A 16689-nucleotide genomic window follows, 5' to 3' on the forward strand; every position below is an offset into this window, starting at 1 on the left:
GTTTATCCAAGGAATATCAATGGGATCAGGAGGGTTTGGGGGGGGTTGGAAGTCTCTGGGCTGAGGGTTTGGGAGAGGAGAGGATGCGGTTGGCAACTGCAGCTCCAAATCTGTTATGCTGGGAAATAGATGCTCTGTGTGTTGATGGATAGGAAATTCAACCATATTAGGAAGTTCAGCCATACAGGGGAAAGGATGGATCTGCCTTCCAAGTTTGTGTCATTCCAGAACTCCCTCCTGGGTAAATGGGTTGTGCTTTATGTTGAGATGCCCCAATATTTAATAGGGGAACACCACAGAAGGCAATTAATAATGATATGGGATGCTCATGGCAAGCTGGGGCTTTTTAGCACCCTGTTTTGGAGGGTATGTGTGGCTGCAAAGACCTAAAGGGGATGGGGACCTAAAGACCTGCAAAGACCTAATGGGGAGTTTTCCCATCCTTAGGGTTAGGATGGGCTATAGGAAACAGGTCCATGGTGGTTGGGAGATGCAAATAAGGCTTGAAACTAATTGTGTTGGGATTCACTTTGGCCTGGCCATGCAATATAGCCAAAAACCCCTCCTGAGGTTTTGCTGCCTGGAATAGCCAGGTACCACTGTCCTGGGGATGCTCCCATCCTTGGACCACATCTGGCCATAAAGAGGATTTCCACCTGCTGCTCCATGTGCTTGTTTATCCATCTGGCTGGATTATGTTAACATCATCATCATTACAGTATCTGTCTGGTAGGGAAATGGGTTGTGAATATTCATTTCTAGAGGGGTAAATGAACTAAAAGGAGCAGGATTAAGGTCAGCAAGCCTGGAGAAGCTCTTCCCTATAACACAGGCATGTTTATTCCCATGAGCAGATGGCTCCTGATTCCCTGGTTTTGGTTCAAATACTCTCCAGTGGGTTATTTAAAATCCAGAGCTGGGAATGGGATGGTTTAGGATTAATTCATCCATGGCTCCATGGATTTTTTTCCATAATAATGTATTTCAGAGGAAGTTTTGGTCCTGTTTGGGGAAATGCTGAAGCTCTGTTGGATCTCAGCTGCAAATGGAGCAGGAAAAGCCTATTGACTATTAAGTCTTAATTCCTTGTGGAAGTTAGCAGTGCTAAAACCACCCAAACCAGTGTGTCCACAGCATCAGTTTAGTGTATCCACGTGCCACATGGATCTCAGGGTGAAACCTCTCCCAGCAGCAAGACAAGAGCTGCATTGATCTCCAATGGAGGTTTGGCCTTTCTCCATCCTCAGCCCAAGCAGCGGCAGGGGACAGAGGAAATAATGCACCATTAAGTGCAATGGGGGCTCGTGCCAGGTTAGAAAGCATTAATGGGATGGGGTTTTCTCGTAACAGTTGGGAAGTGCTGACTTTGGTTTCCTGATGAGCAGGGAAAGGACCCAGCTTCACCTGACCCCATTTCATTGTTCCCCATTGATCGTGGTTTGCTTTAATTCATGCTAAATGCCTTATTTACAGAGCTGTGGGCTTGGAGAGTTCACTGCAGCTCACAAAGGCATTGAAAGGGGATTCAGTGCAGTTTTGGGGTGAGTTGGGGGGGTTTGGGATAAGGATGAAGTCCCCCAGCTCATCCCCATCCTGCTGTCACTCCCTGGGGCTGGCAAAACCTGGGCTGCAGGGACAGCTACCACTCCATTAGGCTCTGTTGTCCCATGGAAGGGTGTATTTAGCAACCTGAAGCCTCATCAGGGTATATTACATTTCCTTGGATGACAAGGGCTTTGTTACATTCATTACATGGGATAAAGCCACCCTGGGGCTCACAGCACAGCAGACCCCATAAAGCACAGCTCCCCTCTCAAAGAAATGGCATTTTTGGCCCATTTTGGGTAGCAGAAGGGGTTTTCCATGTGTTTTCCAGACAGATCTGTGTTAGAGCATGGGATCATGCAGCCACCAGTGGCATTTCTTCTTGCTCTGAACGATTGTGAGGTTTCCTGTAAAAAGGGAAAGATGAAGAAGATACAAGGATGGTATAAACCTTTAGCCTTTTGATGTGGGTGGAAACAGGGTGGAAAGCTGGCATGGAAAAACTACATCAGTGTGTGGCTGCTCTAGGAAATGGGGCTCATTGCAGCTCATGGTATTGAGGATCTGCTTTCCTCAGCAGTGATGCCTTTGATGTATGGGCAGATGTGACACTGGGTCCTGCACACATCTGCCTGCTGCTGGGAGGCTCCAGTGAGGGACAACCAAAAGGTGGTTTTGGGGAGAGAAAGCAGAGAATAAGGCAAGTGTTTTTCTTGTGTTTCAAAGACAGAACTAGAGCCTTGAGGAAGAATATTCCCCATGGGAATTCAATGTGAATTTGAAACCAAAGGAATGTGGGTCATGGAGGGGACCCTCTGCAGTCCTGATCCAGCTCTGGGGCAGCAGCACAAGAGGGATGTGGAACTATTGGAGCGAGGCCAGAGGAGGCCATGGAGATGCTGCGAGGGCTGGAGCAGCTCTGCTCTGGAGCCAGGCTGAGAGAGCTGGGCTGGGGCAGCCTGGACAAGAGAAGGGGAGACCTGAGAGCAGCTCCAGTGCCTAAAGGGGCTGCAGGAAAGCTGGAGAGGGGCTTGGGACAAGGGATGTAGGGACAGGACACAGGGAATGGCTTGAACCTGCCCGAGGGGAGCTTTAAGCTCCCTTCCCACACAAACCAGTGTGGGATTCTATGATTCCATGAACTTCTCTTCTGCAGAGAGCAGCATCTGATCTATAAAGGAGCACGCAGCCTCCTTCCCTTCACTGTTAGACAACCGTCCTAGAAAGGCTATAAATGTTCATCCAGCTGCTGCAATCTGATTAGCAGTGTAATAACCTCTGCTCGTGTGCTAGCTGCTATTCCAGGCAGGGACATGCGTAAGCTCCTTAGGGATGGGATGGGATGGGAGGGACCATCCCTGGCCGCAGGCTGATGGTTTCCCAATGATGCACTGTGACTTTGGAAGATAACGTGCATGGGACACAGCTCACAGATATGTGCTTTTGACCTCTTCTGGGGTTGACAGCATCACTTGGGTGCTAGAAGGTAAAATAACAGCTTTCATTATATATATATATATATATATATACACATATATACATGGGCTCTTTTGGAAGTACTTTTCCATTTTGGAATAAGCCCTTGTAATAAAAGTGCTTTGAAAGGAGGAAACCAAATCAAATTTGGCTATTTCAACCTGCTCTAGTGTGAGGTGTCCCTGCCCATGGCAGGGGGTTGGAACTGGATGAGCTTTAAGGTCCCTTCCAACACAAACCATTCCATGACTCAATGTGAGCCTTCCCCTGCCAGCTGGATGATGGGAAACGGGAGCAGTAAGCCAAGCTTGTTCAAGGGAGACATTTGCTCTCTGATCCTGCTTCATTCCAGCTCTTGGTTTAAAAATAACCTGCTTGGGAGCAGCTGCTGTGGGACACGCTGGGTCTGTGCCTCTGGGCTGAACAATTCCCTTCTGTATCCTGGGGAATGAGCAATGGGAAGAGCCGTAACCCGGCACAGAAAGGGCTCCTTATGTCCTTTCGTGTCAATAAACCCCCTGGTTTCCAGGCAGGCAAAGCCAGCTCCAAGTGTGGACTCTTTTCCACCACAGTGCCCATCCATAGAGCTGGAGGAGCCCTCACTTTCCCAGCGAGGCTCTGATGCAGCTTCCCATCAGCTTCCCCAATACCCAGGAGCTGGCTCCTGCATAGGAAAGGCTGAATACGGCTCCTTTCCTTAGGCAGCAGGGTCTGTGATACGTGTCTCACCACGAGGTTTCCTTTGCCTTTCTCCCATGTATTTTTAACCTGTGATCCCCTTGGAAGACTTTCCGAGCTCCGAGGATGGAGCATGACACAACACAGCTGGGCTGAGGTCACCCCTTCAAAATAAACCGGAGCACACCAGGGATGGGCGAAGGCACTCCCATTGTCATTGCTTTGCCATCAATCATCCATGCCAGCCTCACATCCTGCTCTGGGGAATGGCTCCTATCCCGGGATGCCTCAGCCCTGTGCAAAGGGCTTGTAGGAACGTGCTGAAGTCCCAACTGATGTATTTAAATGTAGTTCCCAAGTAGAGCCGCGGGCAGGAGCATCCTGGATGTGTGATGGGTGGAAGGATCATGCTGCAATCCTTGAGGCTCCCTATGGATTCCTGGCAGGGTTGCATTGGGAAAGAGGGAGGAGAAATCAGTCTTCCCAGTGGGAAAAGGGGGATATGGGTGAGATGGGGAAATCTGACCCACAGGAAATAGAGGGAATTGTTTGATTTTCAATTAAAAACCAAAACCAAGTTAAACAATGAACTAAAACAGGGACCAGATTGGAGATGGGGATACATTTAAAGCAGCAGTTTAACCTTTTCTCTTTGTTATACATTTTTCTTTTAGATCTGATAATATTGGTGCAGGTCTTCACCTTATTTATTCACCTGAGATCAAATCAAGCTGTTACATCCCATGACTCATCCCTAACTCATGTGCTCCATGAGGATGAGCTGATTAAACCCAACTCACTCACTAAATAGTGATGCAAATCCTCTTAGCTGAGCTGGTGAGTATGTTTCCACCCTGATTTTCCCCTCGCCCTCCATAGGAAGCATTCCCAGGGTTGGGGTTGACTTTATGGGGTTTCATCCCCTATTTCTCCTGGTGGAATAAGCAAAACCAAAGTGGCCTTGGGAAATGGGTGCCTATGAGGGAAATCTGGCCAGAGTTTTAGCCATTGGAGTTTTAAATGCATTGAAACAGTTCCAAGTATCATGGGCATCTTTACATCCATTTTGGAGCATCTTCCAGTTGTGATGTCAACCCAAAACCACGTGTGATTTAGTCCAAAGCTTTTCTTTCCCCTACAGCAACAAATTAAAAGGGCTTTATAAAGCTTATGCTGAGGATCAGCCTGACATTACATACCAAAAAGACATTAGATGCCAAATAATCAGGCATTGGATGCCAGATCTGCTCCATATGTTTCATTCTTTGTCCTTTTATCTTTATGTTGAGCTTTACCATTGCCTGTGTGGGAGCACGAACAAGCCAATAATCACTGCCTGGTGCAAGGAAAAGCCCAGGGAGAGATGAGGCTCCTTGGAGATGCTCAAGATGCTCATGCAGAGTTGTCATGGGCACGATCCTCTCTGTAGTTATCTCCATGGCTACCTCAGCTTGCAAGCGATGTAGGAGCAGCATTGTTAGCCTAAATGCTGCCTGCTCCCTCTTGGCTGGTGGCAATAAGTAAGGCTTGGATCATCCAAAGGAGTCATCTCCAGGGATAACAGCTGGTTTTCAGCTGGCAGCTGTGATTGCAGGGGTTTTTCTTGGGCATAGATAAGTTGAGCTTTGACCCAGATGTGAGAAGGGAACGTTTTCAAATGAGGTTTTTCCCCCTTTCTAGTGATTTGTCTTGCTAAACAACAGCAAAACCTATGCACAATGGGACCATGCAGTTCATGCAGCCTGGAGCTGAGAGGTGCTGGCTTTAGGGGCAGAGATGCCAGAGCCAACAACTCCCCTATGTCTCCTTCATTTTATCTCTTTATCTTTTCCAAAGCAACTCCCAACACTGTGGCTCACAGCCTGCTTGGATGAAGCCAGGATTAGATGGGATCTAAGGCAGAAACTCCTCCCTGTGAGGTTGGGGATATATATATATATATTTATGTGAGTGTGAATGCTCCATCCCTGGCAGTGCTCAAGGCCAGGTTGGACACAGGGGCTTGGAGCAGCTGCTCCAGTGGAAGGGGTCCCTGCCTGTGGATGGGGTTGGGACTGGATGAGCTTTAAGGTCCCTTCCAACCCAACCCAGGTTGGGATTCTCTGCTTCTGTGTTAAATCTGCACAGAGGGCTTGAATTACCAGGGGAGAAGCCCCAGGCCATGATCCCTGTGCCATCAAGAACAAGACAGTGGAGGTGTCAAGCACAGGATGTGAAGCATTTCAAGACAGAATAAACTGCTTTATAAGATGATGAACACAAACCTTACCACGAGTCCAGCCCTGGAGGACAAACCCCAGTTTAAGGAAAAGGGTTTTGCTCCAATGATGGGCAAAGAGATTTGGTTTTCATCTCTACAAGAGAGAACCCAGACCCAAAGCTGTGTCTGGTTGAGCTCAGCTCCATCGTGCCCTTTTCCCAGCTGCTCCGGTCACGCTGGCCTCTTGCTTGTTTTTCAGTGCATTTCTCAGCGAGCCCAGAGGGACTTTGCACAGAGAATACTGATCAAAGGCCAGAAACGGGAGGAAATGTGTTCTGCATTCCCAACAGAGGCTTGGGATATGCTGCTTATCCTGAGCTGGGGGCAAACTGTTCACACCAGGCTTGGTGTGAGGGGGTTTCCTGCAAGCGAAGCCCCATCCACAGCCATTAAATGCAGTGAATAATCAGCACTAACAATACAACAGAGTTCATTGTTCCTGGGGTATTTTCTTGGTCATATTCTGGCCTGGGATATTTGTGTTGCTCAAGATGCTGTTGTGGTATCAATAATCCAAGGAGCTTGTCATGTGAAAGGAAGCTGGAGCAAAGCCTATGGGACTTGACTCCTCACAAAGCTGAGCTTGTTTGGGAGCCGGGTTATTCTGCTAAGGATTCATTAGCTAATCCATTGCTCAAAAAGAAAGTTGGCTATAATTATGTCAATTCCTCAGCTGAGATTTAATGGAATAAAGCTGAGAATTGGGGTCTTATGGCTCCTTTATTAATTGCTACAACTCCCTTGTACAAATGACCTTAAAATGATCATTTCTAGGGACCGGGATGGGATTGAGCCCTTCATGACAGCTGTTTTGTATCTCAGCTCTCTGAGCTGTTTCCAGGGGATGATGCCAAAAGCAGATGGAAGGGTCAGGGGCTTTTTTGGGAGCAAAAAGGAGGTTGTGTTCCGTGAAAAATAGGGAGAAGAAGAAAGGAAGGAAATGAAACAACAATAGTAAACCTGGAGCCTATTTTCATTCCAACTCCTTCCATTCAACTTCAGGAATAGGCTGATGCTGGCAAAGGCTTTTCCTGTATTTCTCCTTAGTTCCGGCAATAGAGAAGATCGATTTATGGCTTGAAATAGGTGGTGGTGGGGATCCACACCTGGGCTGAGCCGAGCTGCAGCCCCAGCCCTTTGAATTATTGATCTTATGTATATTAATTATATATAGGAGCTCTTGGGGCCAGCAGGGGAGCAGGAGGGGGATGAACTGAGTGTGATGTAGCAGGAGTTGGGTTTCAAGTGAGGAGGATTTGAGAAGGGAAATGGTTTGATTAATACCGGTTTAGTTAAGCCCTAAGAAGCTCATAGGACACAGATCCCACACAAACTGATAGGGAAAAATGATGGAGGAGATGATACCTGCTTTCCACAGAAGAAAAACACATCCAGGAGCTGGCAATGGGCTCACTTCACCTTTAACTTATCAATACAAGTCATCAAGAGGAGGGAAGGTGGGAGAGCCTATGGAAGGGGGTCTCCCTTGGGGAGGGATCGGAGGTTGATCATACCCCATGACCTTGCTTTGGGTGAGGAATCTGGCCCCAGCTTTCCTGGTTTTTCCCTGTTTCCTAAGAAAATCAAGTGCTTCCAGTTGGTTTAGGACAATTTTCTGGATTATTTGTTAGTGATTTACTATTAACTCAGAGCTACAACTGCTCACATTTTAACCCATCCGAACCCCAGGCTGGACGTAGTGCTGTGATATATATACACACACATGTATATATATGTATATACACTGTAATATATATATATTACAGTGGTGACCAGATGTATTTATAATACACATCTATTCTGGGGTGAATTCCACTGTTATTCATTAGTTATCTGTGTGATCTGCTATTTATTGTGACCCAGCTACAAGAAATAACTTAAGGAAGAAGAACCAGCTGAATCCAGCTTGTTATCACTGCCTATCGTTTCTTAACCAAAAAGGAAATCAGCTTAACAAGTATTATATCATTTATGTTACTGTATAAAGTAGATAATCATAGCATCATGGAATGGGTTGGATTGGAATGGACCTTAAGCCCATCCAGTTCCAACCCCTTGCCACAGGCAGGGACACCTTCCACTAGAGCAGGTTGCTCCAAGCCCCCCCAGCCATCACATTGCTTCCAGATGTGCTGAGGACACCCCTGGGCATGGTTGTTCCTGCCGAAATCCTCCTTTGGGCTTCAAGTCCTCAAATCCCTGTAGCCAAAAGCCTTTGCAATGCTGACCTCTGCAGGGTGAATACCGAATAAAGCAGCTGGCCCTATGAACCTCAGCAATGCATGAAGCAGGAGGGGTTGTGCTTTATTGCTGGCTGTGGGTAGCAATAACCTTGTAATGATTGGGTGGGCATCACTTGGGGGGTGGAATTAGAGAAAACTGGGGTCTAACAGAAATTGTAGCATTATAGAAACGCCTTTTTTAGGGTAAAATAGAGGGGTTTGTGGTAAAATAGAGAGGTTTAGGGTAAAATAGAGGGGTTTAGGGTAAAATAGAGGGGTTTAGGATGAAATATGGTTTCACAACCTCCTCTCTTAGAGGAGCAATGGAGGGTGGAGTGGAAACACCTCTGTTGTTCCCTGCAGGGATGGGAATTGGATGGTACCATGCAGCTGATAAGCCCCATAGCAGCTGTTAAATGGAAAACAGAAGATGTGCATGTCTGAGCCAGCAGCTGTGGTGAAACCACTTTCCTTAGGTGAACCTTGCTCATTGCAATATGCATTCACACCTCTGTCCCAAAGTTACCCACCTCCAAGGTACAGGCACACCTCACCGAGTGTGTGCTTTATGGGTTTTAACAGTTCTATCTTAGAGAAGAGAGGATTTTACACCAATCAAGAATAGAATGACTGGAGACACTGAAACTCCACCAAGTGCTGTTCCAGTGTCCTCAACATAAGGACATGGAGCTGTTGGAGCAAGTGCAGAGGAGGCGACAGAATGATCAGGGCTGGAGCAGCTCCCATATGGAGCCAGGCTGAGAACATTGGGGCTGGAGAAGAGAGGCTGTGAGGGGACCTCAGAGCAGCTTCCAGTGTCTGAAGGGGCTACAAGGATGCTGGAGAGGGGCTCTGCATCAGGGACTGTAGGGATAGGACAAGGGGTGATGGGTTCAGACTGAAACAGGGGAGTTCAGGTTGGAGATAAGGGAGAAGCTGTTCCCTGTGAGGGTGCTGAGGCGCTGGCACAGGGTGCCCAGAGCAGCTGTGGCTGCCCCATCCCTGGCAGTGTTCAAGGCCAGGTTGGACACAGGGGCTTGGAGCAGCTGCTCCAGTGGAAGGGGTCCCTGGGTTGGAGCTGGATGATCTTAAGGTCCCTTCCAACCCAAACCAGGAGCAGATAGGGAAGACTCCATCTGGGATCAGTCAATGGGCTGAACCTGTCTTCTCCCCCATAGGGACACCCATTGGGTAGGAGCTTTATCTTCTGTGCCCTCAATGACTAACTCACAGTAGCTATTAGCGGTTATGACCTGGTTATGCATCTCTTCCAGCTTGGTTTTCCAAACAGCATCCTATCATCAGCATCTCTGAACCTTATCCTGTCACAGCCCCCTGGGCTTCCCTGGGAGGGGGAAGAGCCATAAACTACCTTCAATATACCCCCCACACACACCTTAATCAGCAGGTTTGACCCCACCTCTCATTAAGCACTAATTGACAGCACCCTGCTGTAACCCCACCTCCAAGGCCTGAATGGTTCCCAATGGGAACAGGAGGAGATGTGGTCACAAGACAAAGAGGCAGAAGTGGGTTTGACTGGAAAGGACTTTAATGTGCCAGTGTGGGGCAGCGGGCGGGTGTCCTTCCCCATGGGTCTGCAAGGGGTACACTGGTGGTTACTGGGAGCTGTGTGGAGCCTTCATGGATCATCTGGGAGCATCCCTGATGGGTGCTCAGACCCCAAAGGTGGCCAAGGGAGAGACATCAGAAGGAGACCCCAGAGCATGGAGAGGAGTGTCCTGCACCCAGAAAGGATGCTCAGACCCCAAAGGACACTGAGGAAGAGACGTCAGAATGGACCTGAGCCCTGTGAGACGTCAGAGGGACCTGGAGCTCTGCAGTGCTTGGGCACGGGTTTGATGGGAGCTCCAGGAGCACAGGGAATGCTGCTGCAGCTGCCAGGCCCCCGGCTAGAGCTTGAGTGCTGTGACACGGGGGATGTGGAAGGGACAGGTCTCCTCTGACCCTGTAGAGCTGCAGAAGGAGAAGGAGACATCATCAGGGCATCAAGCAGGAGCCCACATCTCCCTCCCTGTGGCTCCCACCCCATGTCCAGTGCTTACATGAGCCGGTTGCGGATGGGTCGGAAGTGTTTGGTGAGCCTGATGGCGAAGATGATGTTGGGGATGAGGAAGAAGGTGCAGCATCCCAGGCTGAACCAGAAAGCGTTCTGCAAGGAGAGAGCATGGGGGTCCCTGCTGAGCTGCGTGAGGAATGCTCCAGGCTGAACATTCCCAGTGTTCTCAGCCTGGCTCCATATGGGAAGTGCTCCAGCCCCTGAGCATCCTCATGGCCTCCTCTGGACTCCATGCCCTTACATTGGGATAACACAAGGATAACAGCAGTTATCCTTACCCAGGGGTCAGCAATGCGGTCGCACAGGATCACCCTCCCATTGTCCAGCGCTGTGGCGAGCGGCTGACACGAAGCCACATCCTCCCTCAGCTGCAATAAATGGAGACAAGGAATAATCCCATTCCTGGCTTTGGGCTCAGCAAGGGGCTCCCAGTCCCAAAGGATCAGCACCTACCGTCTGCCCGACCCAGTTCAGGTACTGTGTGAAGTAGCGCAGCTCCCTCCTGGTGAAGCAGCCAATCTCCTGTGCAGAGGGAAGGCAGCATGGAAAGCAGGAATTGCGCTTCCCAGCCCTGCTCCAACCAGCTCTGGGCTAACACCAGGCTTGGAAGCAAGGACTGGAAGCCTCAGGTGCCACTTGACCCCTTGCAGTGCCCAATTCCCACTCTTTCATTCCAGCCCCAGGGAATTTTGTCCCCCCTTGAGGGCATATCCAGCCCTGCTCACCTGCCGGAGGATCTGCTGGGCTTGCACAGGCAGCCGGGCTTCCACAGAGGCTATGGTGGCCAGTGTCGTCCTCACCCGCTCCTAGGGAAGCATGGGAAGGGCAAAGCATCCTTAGAGCACCCAGCAGCAGGATGGGTGCCCCGGGGTGCCAGGAGCAGGGTAAGAACCACAGAGCTCCCAGCTGGTTCTGGGATATCAGGGAAAGAGGGACCTGCTCAAGCAGAGAAAACCCCTGGCAAGAGGAAACGCCTTTGGATGCTCCTGTTGGGAATGCTGGAATGCCTTCAGGGGGATTTGCAGCTCTAAGCACCAAAGGAGATGGTGTTTTCCCTGCCTCTCCCACCACCCAGCACTGGGGATTCAGGACCCATTGGGCATTTCCAAGCTGGCATAAACCACACAAGTACCTGGAGGTGTGGAGCCAAGCGGGACAGGAACTGGACGCTCTCTCCCATCTTCTCCTGTGGGACAGGAAGGTGAGAAGGGTTCCAAAGCTCCATCACCCCATTCACATGGGCAACACCAGGCAGACACCAGCAGCACCATGAGCCCCACATACTCACCACCAAAGCTTCCTGTGCTTGCACTGTGGAGTTCTGCATGTGCCATAGGGCCTGAGCCTCAGCAGCCAGGCGCCCTGCCACCGTGCTGTTCCTCTATGGGGTGGGCACACAATGGGGTGAGGATGTCCCTATGGGCTTGAAGGCAGCTCCTGATGCCCTCCCCATCACTCACCTGCATCTTCTGCAGCCCCTCGAGGCTCCTCGCCAAGCCAGGGAGGCTGGTCTGCACCACCGGCTTCCTCATCTGCAGGAAGATGGACTTGGTGCTGGATGCAATTCCAACCCTGGAAGCTGCTCCCTGGTGGGCTGCATCCTGCTCATTGCAGCAAGGACCACGAGCATCCCCTCACCTCCTCCTGGAAGCGCCCATAGTCCACCTCATCCACACCGCTGCGGGCGAAGGTCTCCAGGTCCTGCCTGCCCTCGCTGCGGAGGAGCCGCACATCACCCAAGCGTGCTGTGAAGTCAGCCAGGCGCTTCTGGAAGTCAGCTGTGTACTGTGGTGGTGGCATGGATGTCATGGATGTCATGGATGTCATGGAGCTGGGCATGGGAGAGCCAAACCTCCCCCTGTATCCCCAGTAAAGCTCGCGCCATCCCCATGGCATCCCCATGAGCTCTGCCTGGATCCAGCCCTCACCTTGGGGGTCTTGAGATGCTCATCCAAGTCATAAGCCCTGTCAAGCTGCAGCACCTCCCACAGCCCTGCTCCGCTCTTGCACTCCCTGGAAGGCAAAGGGATGTGATCCCAAATCAGCCCTCCCCATGTGGAAGGGCAGAGCAGGGCTCCGGTGGTACCCACCGGTACGTGGTGCTGAGGTTGGAGTCCCGCCTGAGGTTGAGCTGGCGAGTGAGGTTCATGGATGGAGGCAGGTTCCCAGGGGTGTCGATGAACTGGGATGAACAGGAGGAAAAAGAGGGCCATGGTTGTGATTTTGGGGTGTTCTGGCCTCACAGTTGCATGTTGGGGTTACCCCATCCCAGCCAGAGCTGGTCTCGCTGCAGTGATCTCTAGAGCCTCAGTGGGTGGTGTTCAAGGGGAAAGCAGAGCACAACCCCATACAGGGACATGTGTAAAGCCATGGGACAAACTCTGATCCCATTCCCAGCCCCTCTCTCAGCCCCATTGCAGCCCAAAGCACCCTCCTGACCCCATGGACCAGGGGACAGGGTCCTGCAGGTAGGAACATCATCGCCTCGAGTGATTGAACAGCACAAGGGTAATTTCCTGCTGCTGATGCAAATCCAAGGTCCTAATCCTAACCTTAATCTGCTGAATGTGGTGGGGCTTTTCTGGGTGGGTTTAAGGGGGAGGACACAGAGCATTTGGAAGCATTTTGGGGCATGCAAACAGAGGTCTATGGGGTGATGGGAATCATGGAATGGTTTGGTTTGGAAGGGACCTTAAAGCTCATCCAGTCCCAATCCCCTGCCATGGGCAGGGACACCAGGGAAGAGCTTCTCCCTTATCTCCAACCTGAACTTCCCCTGTTTCAGTCTGAACCCATCACCCCTTGTCCTCTCTCTAGGGCTCTCATGCATGACCACCCACCTTATAAATCTCCTGGTTGACCCAGTTCCTGCAAACCAGCGTCTGGATGTTGCCCCCAACCAGGAAGGTGGCGAAAACCAGGAGGACGAGGAGCCAGGAGAACAGGAAAGCCAGGCCCACACCACTGAAAGAGGGAGGGAGAGGAGGCGCCGGCGGCTGCTTTACAGACCCAAGAGGGCAGAAAGGCTTGTGGGGACCTGCCGGAAGCCCAGCGGCTCCATCCCGCGCCCGGGCACGCCGGATTGCTTGGGAAGGGGTGTGCCGGGCAGCGGGAACGGGGTAAGGAGCTGCCAGATCCCAGGGAGGAGCTGCTGCTCCCAAACCTGCAGGCACAGGCGGTGGCTTCAACCTGTCCCTCCCTTGGCTTTGCCCTCTCTGTATTGTAGGGGGGGAGATGGCAATAACCCCCCCCCAGCACCCAAATTGATGCTTACACCAGGAGGAACTTGGCACCGGCTTCTCCTCTGCACTCGTAGTCACTTGGATCCTCCCGCTTGGAGAGCCCGTATGCACCCAGTGCCATCCCCACCACGTTGCAGGCGAGGATGAGGAGGATGATGGAGCACAGCACAGTGCCCGCGATCCACCTGTGGGACAGAGCAGCCTCGAGATGTGGGGCTGGGGGACCAGGCAGGGTTTGGGGTAGGGGTCAGCACCCATCCCTGCTGCACCCCTCTGTGCCCCCCGGTGGCACCTGTACTGCTCAAAGCGCTGCACCTCCCGCAGGTACGGTTGGCTCCGGTCCTCTGCCTTCACCAGTGCTTCGCTCATGGGCCTGGTGTAGTCATGCAGGGGGAAGCTGTCGGCGATGGACTGGATCTTCTCGGTCGTGCGTGCCATCTCCTCCCGCAGATCTGCAGGGACAAGGGCATGCAAGGGATGGATGGTCCCCAAATCCATCCATTATGGGGTTATTCACCCCACAGAGGGTGTCCCTGCTCAGTCCACCCATGCCACTCACCTTGGATGACCTGCGCCATGCGCTCCACAGCCAGCTCCGGGATGGAGTTGAAGGTGCCATTGCCCTGTGAGGACAGAATGGATGCTGAGTGACTTGGATGGGGCTGCCCATCCAATGGGGACCCCCTTACTTCACTGTAACCCCCCCAAACCTGGCGAATCATCTCCGCAAAGTCACTTCGGGGCAGCCCAGCCAGCGCCTTCAGAACCTTCTCCACCGACGGCACCTTGCAATGGGAGAAAGCAACCATGAATCCCGGCGCTGCCGGAGCAGTGGTGTCGGTGGGTGACCAGCACCATGTCCCAGCACCTTGCCATAGTCAGCACCCAGCTCCAGGCTCTGTGCCCTGCCCAGGACGCTGGCACAGGAGGTGCAGCGCGGGTCATCCAACAAGGCGACCACGCGGTGCCGGCGCTCCCGCAGCACCGGGTCCAGCTCATCCCGTGCCGCTGCCAGTGCCCGCGCCGTCTGCTCCAGCATCTGTAAATGGTGCAGCGAGGTCTGTAGGTCTTAAAGAGAAAGCCCAGGGCTCGGTCACGCTGCTCGGCTCGGCCACCACCGGCCTTCCGGCGAGGCTTTGGCACAGGCCCTGAGGGAGCACCGCGCTCGATGGTACCTCCAGCCCTGTCCTGCAGCTCCGCCAGTGCCGCATAGGTCATCGCCTTCAGTTGTGCATGGATGGAGAGCCCCACGCTCCGGCTGAGCCCTGCAAGGCAATGGGCACACTGTGAGCATCCCATCCTGATGGGAGCTGGCAATGGGACCTGTCAGTGCTTGGTGCAGTGCTTACAGCCCAGGTCGGAGGTTATCTGCTCTCGGGGCACCTCGAACTGATCCACCACCATCTGCACTCCCTGCCAGCAGAGATGAACCGGTCAGCCAAGGGGAAGCAGCCTCCAGGAGGGGAGGAAGCCCCATGTTTCCATTCAAAATACATTCATAATGCAGCCATTCCAGCTCCTTTCACCTCCCACACTATTCCAGGAGGGAAACGCAGCCATCCCTGGGCTGCGCCCCATGCCAGGGTGGAGAAAGCCACTTGGGGACCTACCTGGGGGACATTGGCAATGTGCTGCCGCAGCGTGCGCAGGGTGCTTGGCACAGCCCCAAGCCCCGGCTCCATCTGCACCTTCACCCTCTGGCTGGTGACAAAGGCACAGATGACGCTGGCCCTGCAGGGGATGAGCAAGAGGTGACGGAGCCGCTCCTGCCGGACCCATAGGATGGGGTTTAGGGTGAGGGTGCAGGGATGTGGGTGCTGTGGGCACTCACAGGATGATGAGGGAGGTGAGGGACAGGCAGCCCAGCAGGCAGTGGCGGCGGCAGCCCAGTGAGCGCCGATGGGCACGCAGGCGGCCTCCGCACCGCCGCCGGCTCCGGCAGTAGCAGAAGCACATCCCGGCCATCGGCACAGCCACGGTGAAGAGCAGAGCCACAGCGGCACAGACAACATAGCCCAGTTCATACTGCACCACCTGTGTGATGGGAGAGCCGGCTCAGCACCGGTACTGGGTGGGTACCATTCCTATGGGATCTGTACCCCAACATCCTGGCTCACCTGCGATGTCTGCACCGAGCTGGGGTCGTTCAGGGCTGCCCTGAGCAGCTCTGCAAGAGAATCATGGCACCGGTAAGAGGTCCAATCCCATCCACACCCAACCCTTCAGGGGGTGATGGAGGCACCATAGAATCATAGAATAGTTAGGGTTGGAAAGGACCTTAAGATCATCATCCTCCTCCATTGGAAAAGACCTTTAAGCTCATCAACGCCATGAATTGGCTCACACACACATACACACACACCCCGAGCAGATCCATGCGGATCCCGGCTCCGTGTCTCACCTGTGGGCAGCGGGTTCTGCTGGATGAGGTCCAGGCAGCGCCGCACGAGGCCGTAGAGGGGATCGAGCGAGCTGGGCACCCGGTGCAGCGCCGGCACCCGAATCTCAGCATGGGTATCGGTGAAGCGGAGGACACCCCCGGGGCCGGCGTTGTGGCATTGCTGGGTGCCAGCGGGACGCAGCAGTGCCCAAGCCAGCAGCAAGCCGGCTGCACGCATGGCGAGGAGAGAGCCGGAGGGGCTCCGTCAGCCTGCGAGCAGGCAGAGGGGCATTCCCGGCTCCCGATGCTCGGGCTCGGTGCGCTGCTAAGGGAAACCTGCCTGACGGGTCAAAGCCCAGACGCTGCCGTGGCTTGTTCCCTTGACGGGCTCCCCGGGGCGGCTGCGTTGGAGGCGTCTCCCAAACTATCCCAGGCTTGTTTCACAACCCCCAGCATCCCTGAGTCACAGCCGCGGGGTCCCCTGTGGTCCAGGTTGTTCCCGAAGCTCATCGGGGTTTTGGTGGCCGTGAACCCCCCTGTCTTCAGGCTGCAGGGTGTTCATCCCATCACAACCACCTTCGGGTCTGGGATTTAGGCATCACTTAGGGGGGAAAGCCCTTAATGGTGGATGTACAGACTGGGGTGCCCATGGGGCAAGAATGGCCCTTTGCAAAAGCATCCTGGGATCTGGGTAGCAACGGGAAGGGAAAAGGAAAACAAGGGGGAACCCATGGAAAGGGCCAGTGAGTCCTGGCCGGTGATCCCGCTCCATAGCCACGCGTGTGATGAGTTTTCCAGGCTCAGCC

At 53.0% G+C, this 16689-nt stretch overlaps 1 protein-coding gene across 1 annotated transcript; it reads right to left on the reverse strand.

Moving 5' to 3' along the window:
- Positions 1-9711: 9711 nt before the first annotated feature.
- Positions 9712-16271, reverse strand: LOC101869958 (prominin-2). The gene is made up of 23 exons (XM_034070497.1): positions 15905-16271; positions 15621-15670; positions 15335-15537; positions 15114-15234; positions 14853-14916; positions 14679-14768; positions 14372-14571; positions 14214-14288; positions 14063-14126; positions 13796-13955; positions 13536-13688; positions 13102-13225; positions 12352-12443; positions 12190-12274; positions 11900-12046; positions 11722-11793; positions 11550-11642; positions 11394-11447; positions 10987-11067; positions 10715-10783; positions 10540-10629; positions 10248-10354; positions 9712-10158 (listed from the first exon to the last, which is right to left on the reverse strand). Exons 1-23 carry the CDS (start codon positions 16119-16121, stop codon positions 10095-10097), a joined length of 2475 nt encoding a protein of 824 aa, XP_033926388.1. The 5' UTR covers positions 16122-16271; the 3' UTR covers positions 9712-10094.
- Between the last annotated feature and the right edge of the window lie 418 nt (positions 16272-16689).

Source organism: Melopsittacus undulatus, chromosome 18 (assembly GCF_012275295.1).
Source record: "Melopsittacus undulatus isolate bMelUnd1 chromosome 18, bMelUnd1.mat.Z, whole genome shotgun sequence".
In the NCBI taxonomy this organism is placed as follows: Eukaryota; Metazoa; Chordata; class Aves; order Psittaciformes; family Psittaculidae; genus Melopsittacus; species Melopsittacus undulatus.

Bases quoted from the DNA above. Each gene is read 5' to 3' on its own strand.
- LOC101869958 (XM_034070497.1), bottom strand. From the start codon at position 16,121: ATGCGTGCAGCCGGCTTGCTGCTGGCTTGGGCACTGCTGCGTCCCGCT. The intron at 15,671-15,904 runs GTGAGACACGGA...ATTCTCTTGCAG, and splicing joins GCAGAACCCGCTGCCCACAG to AGCTGCTCAGGGCAGCCCTG. The intron at 14,289-14,371 runs GTGCTGGGACAT...TCCCATTGCAAG, and splicing joins TGGGTGCTGACTATGGCAAG to GTGCCGTCGGTGGAGAAGGT.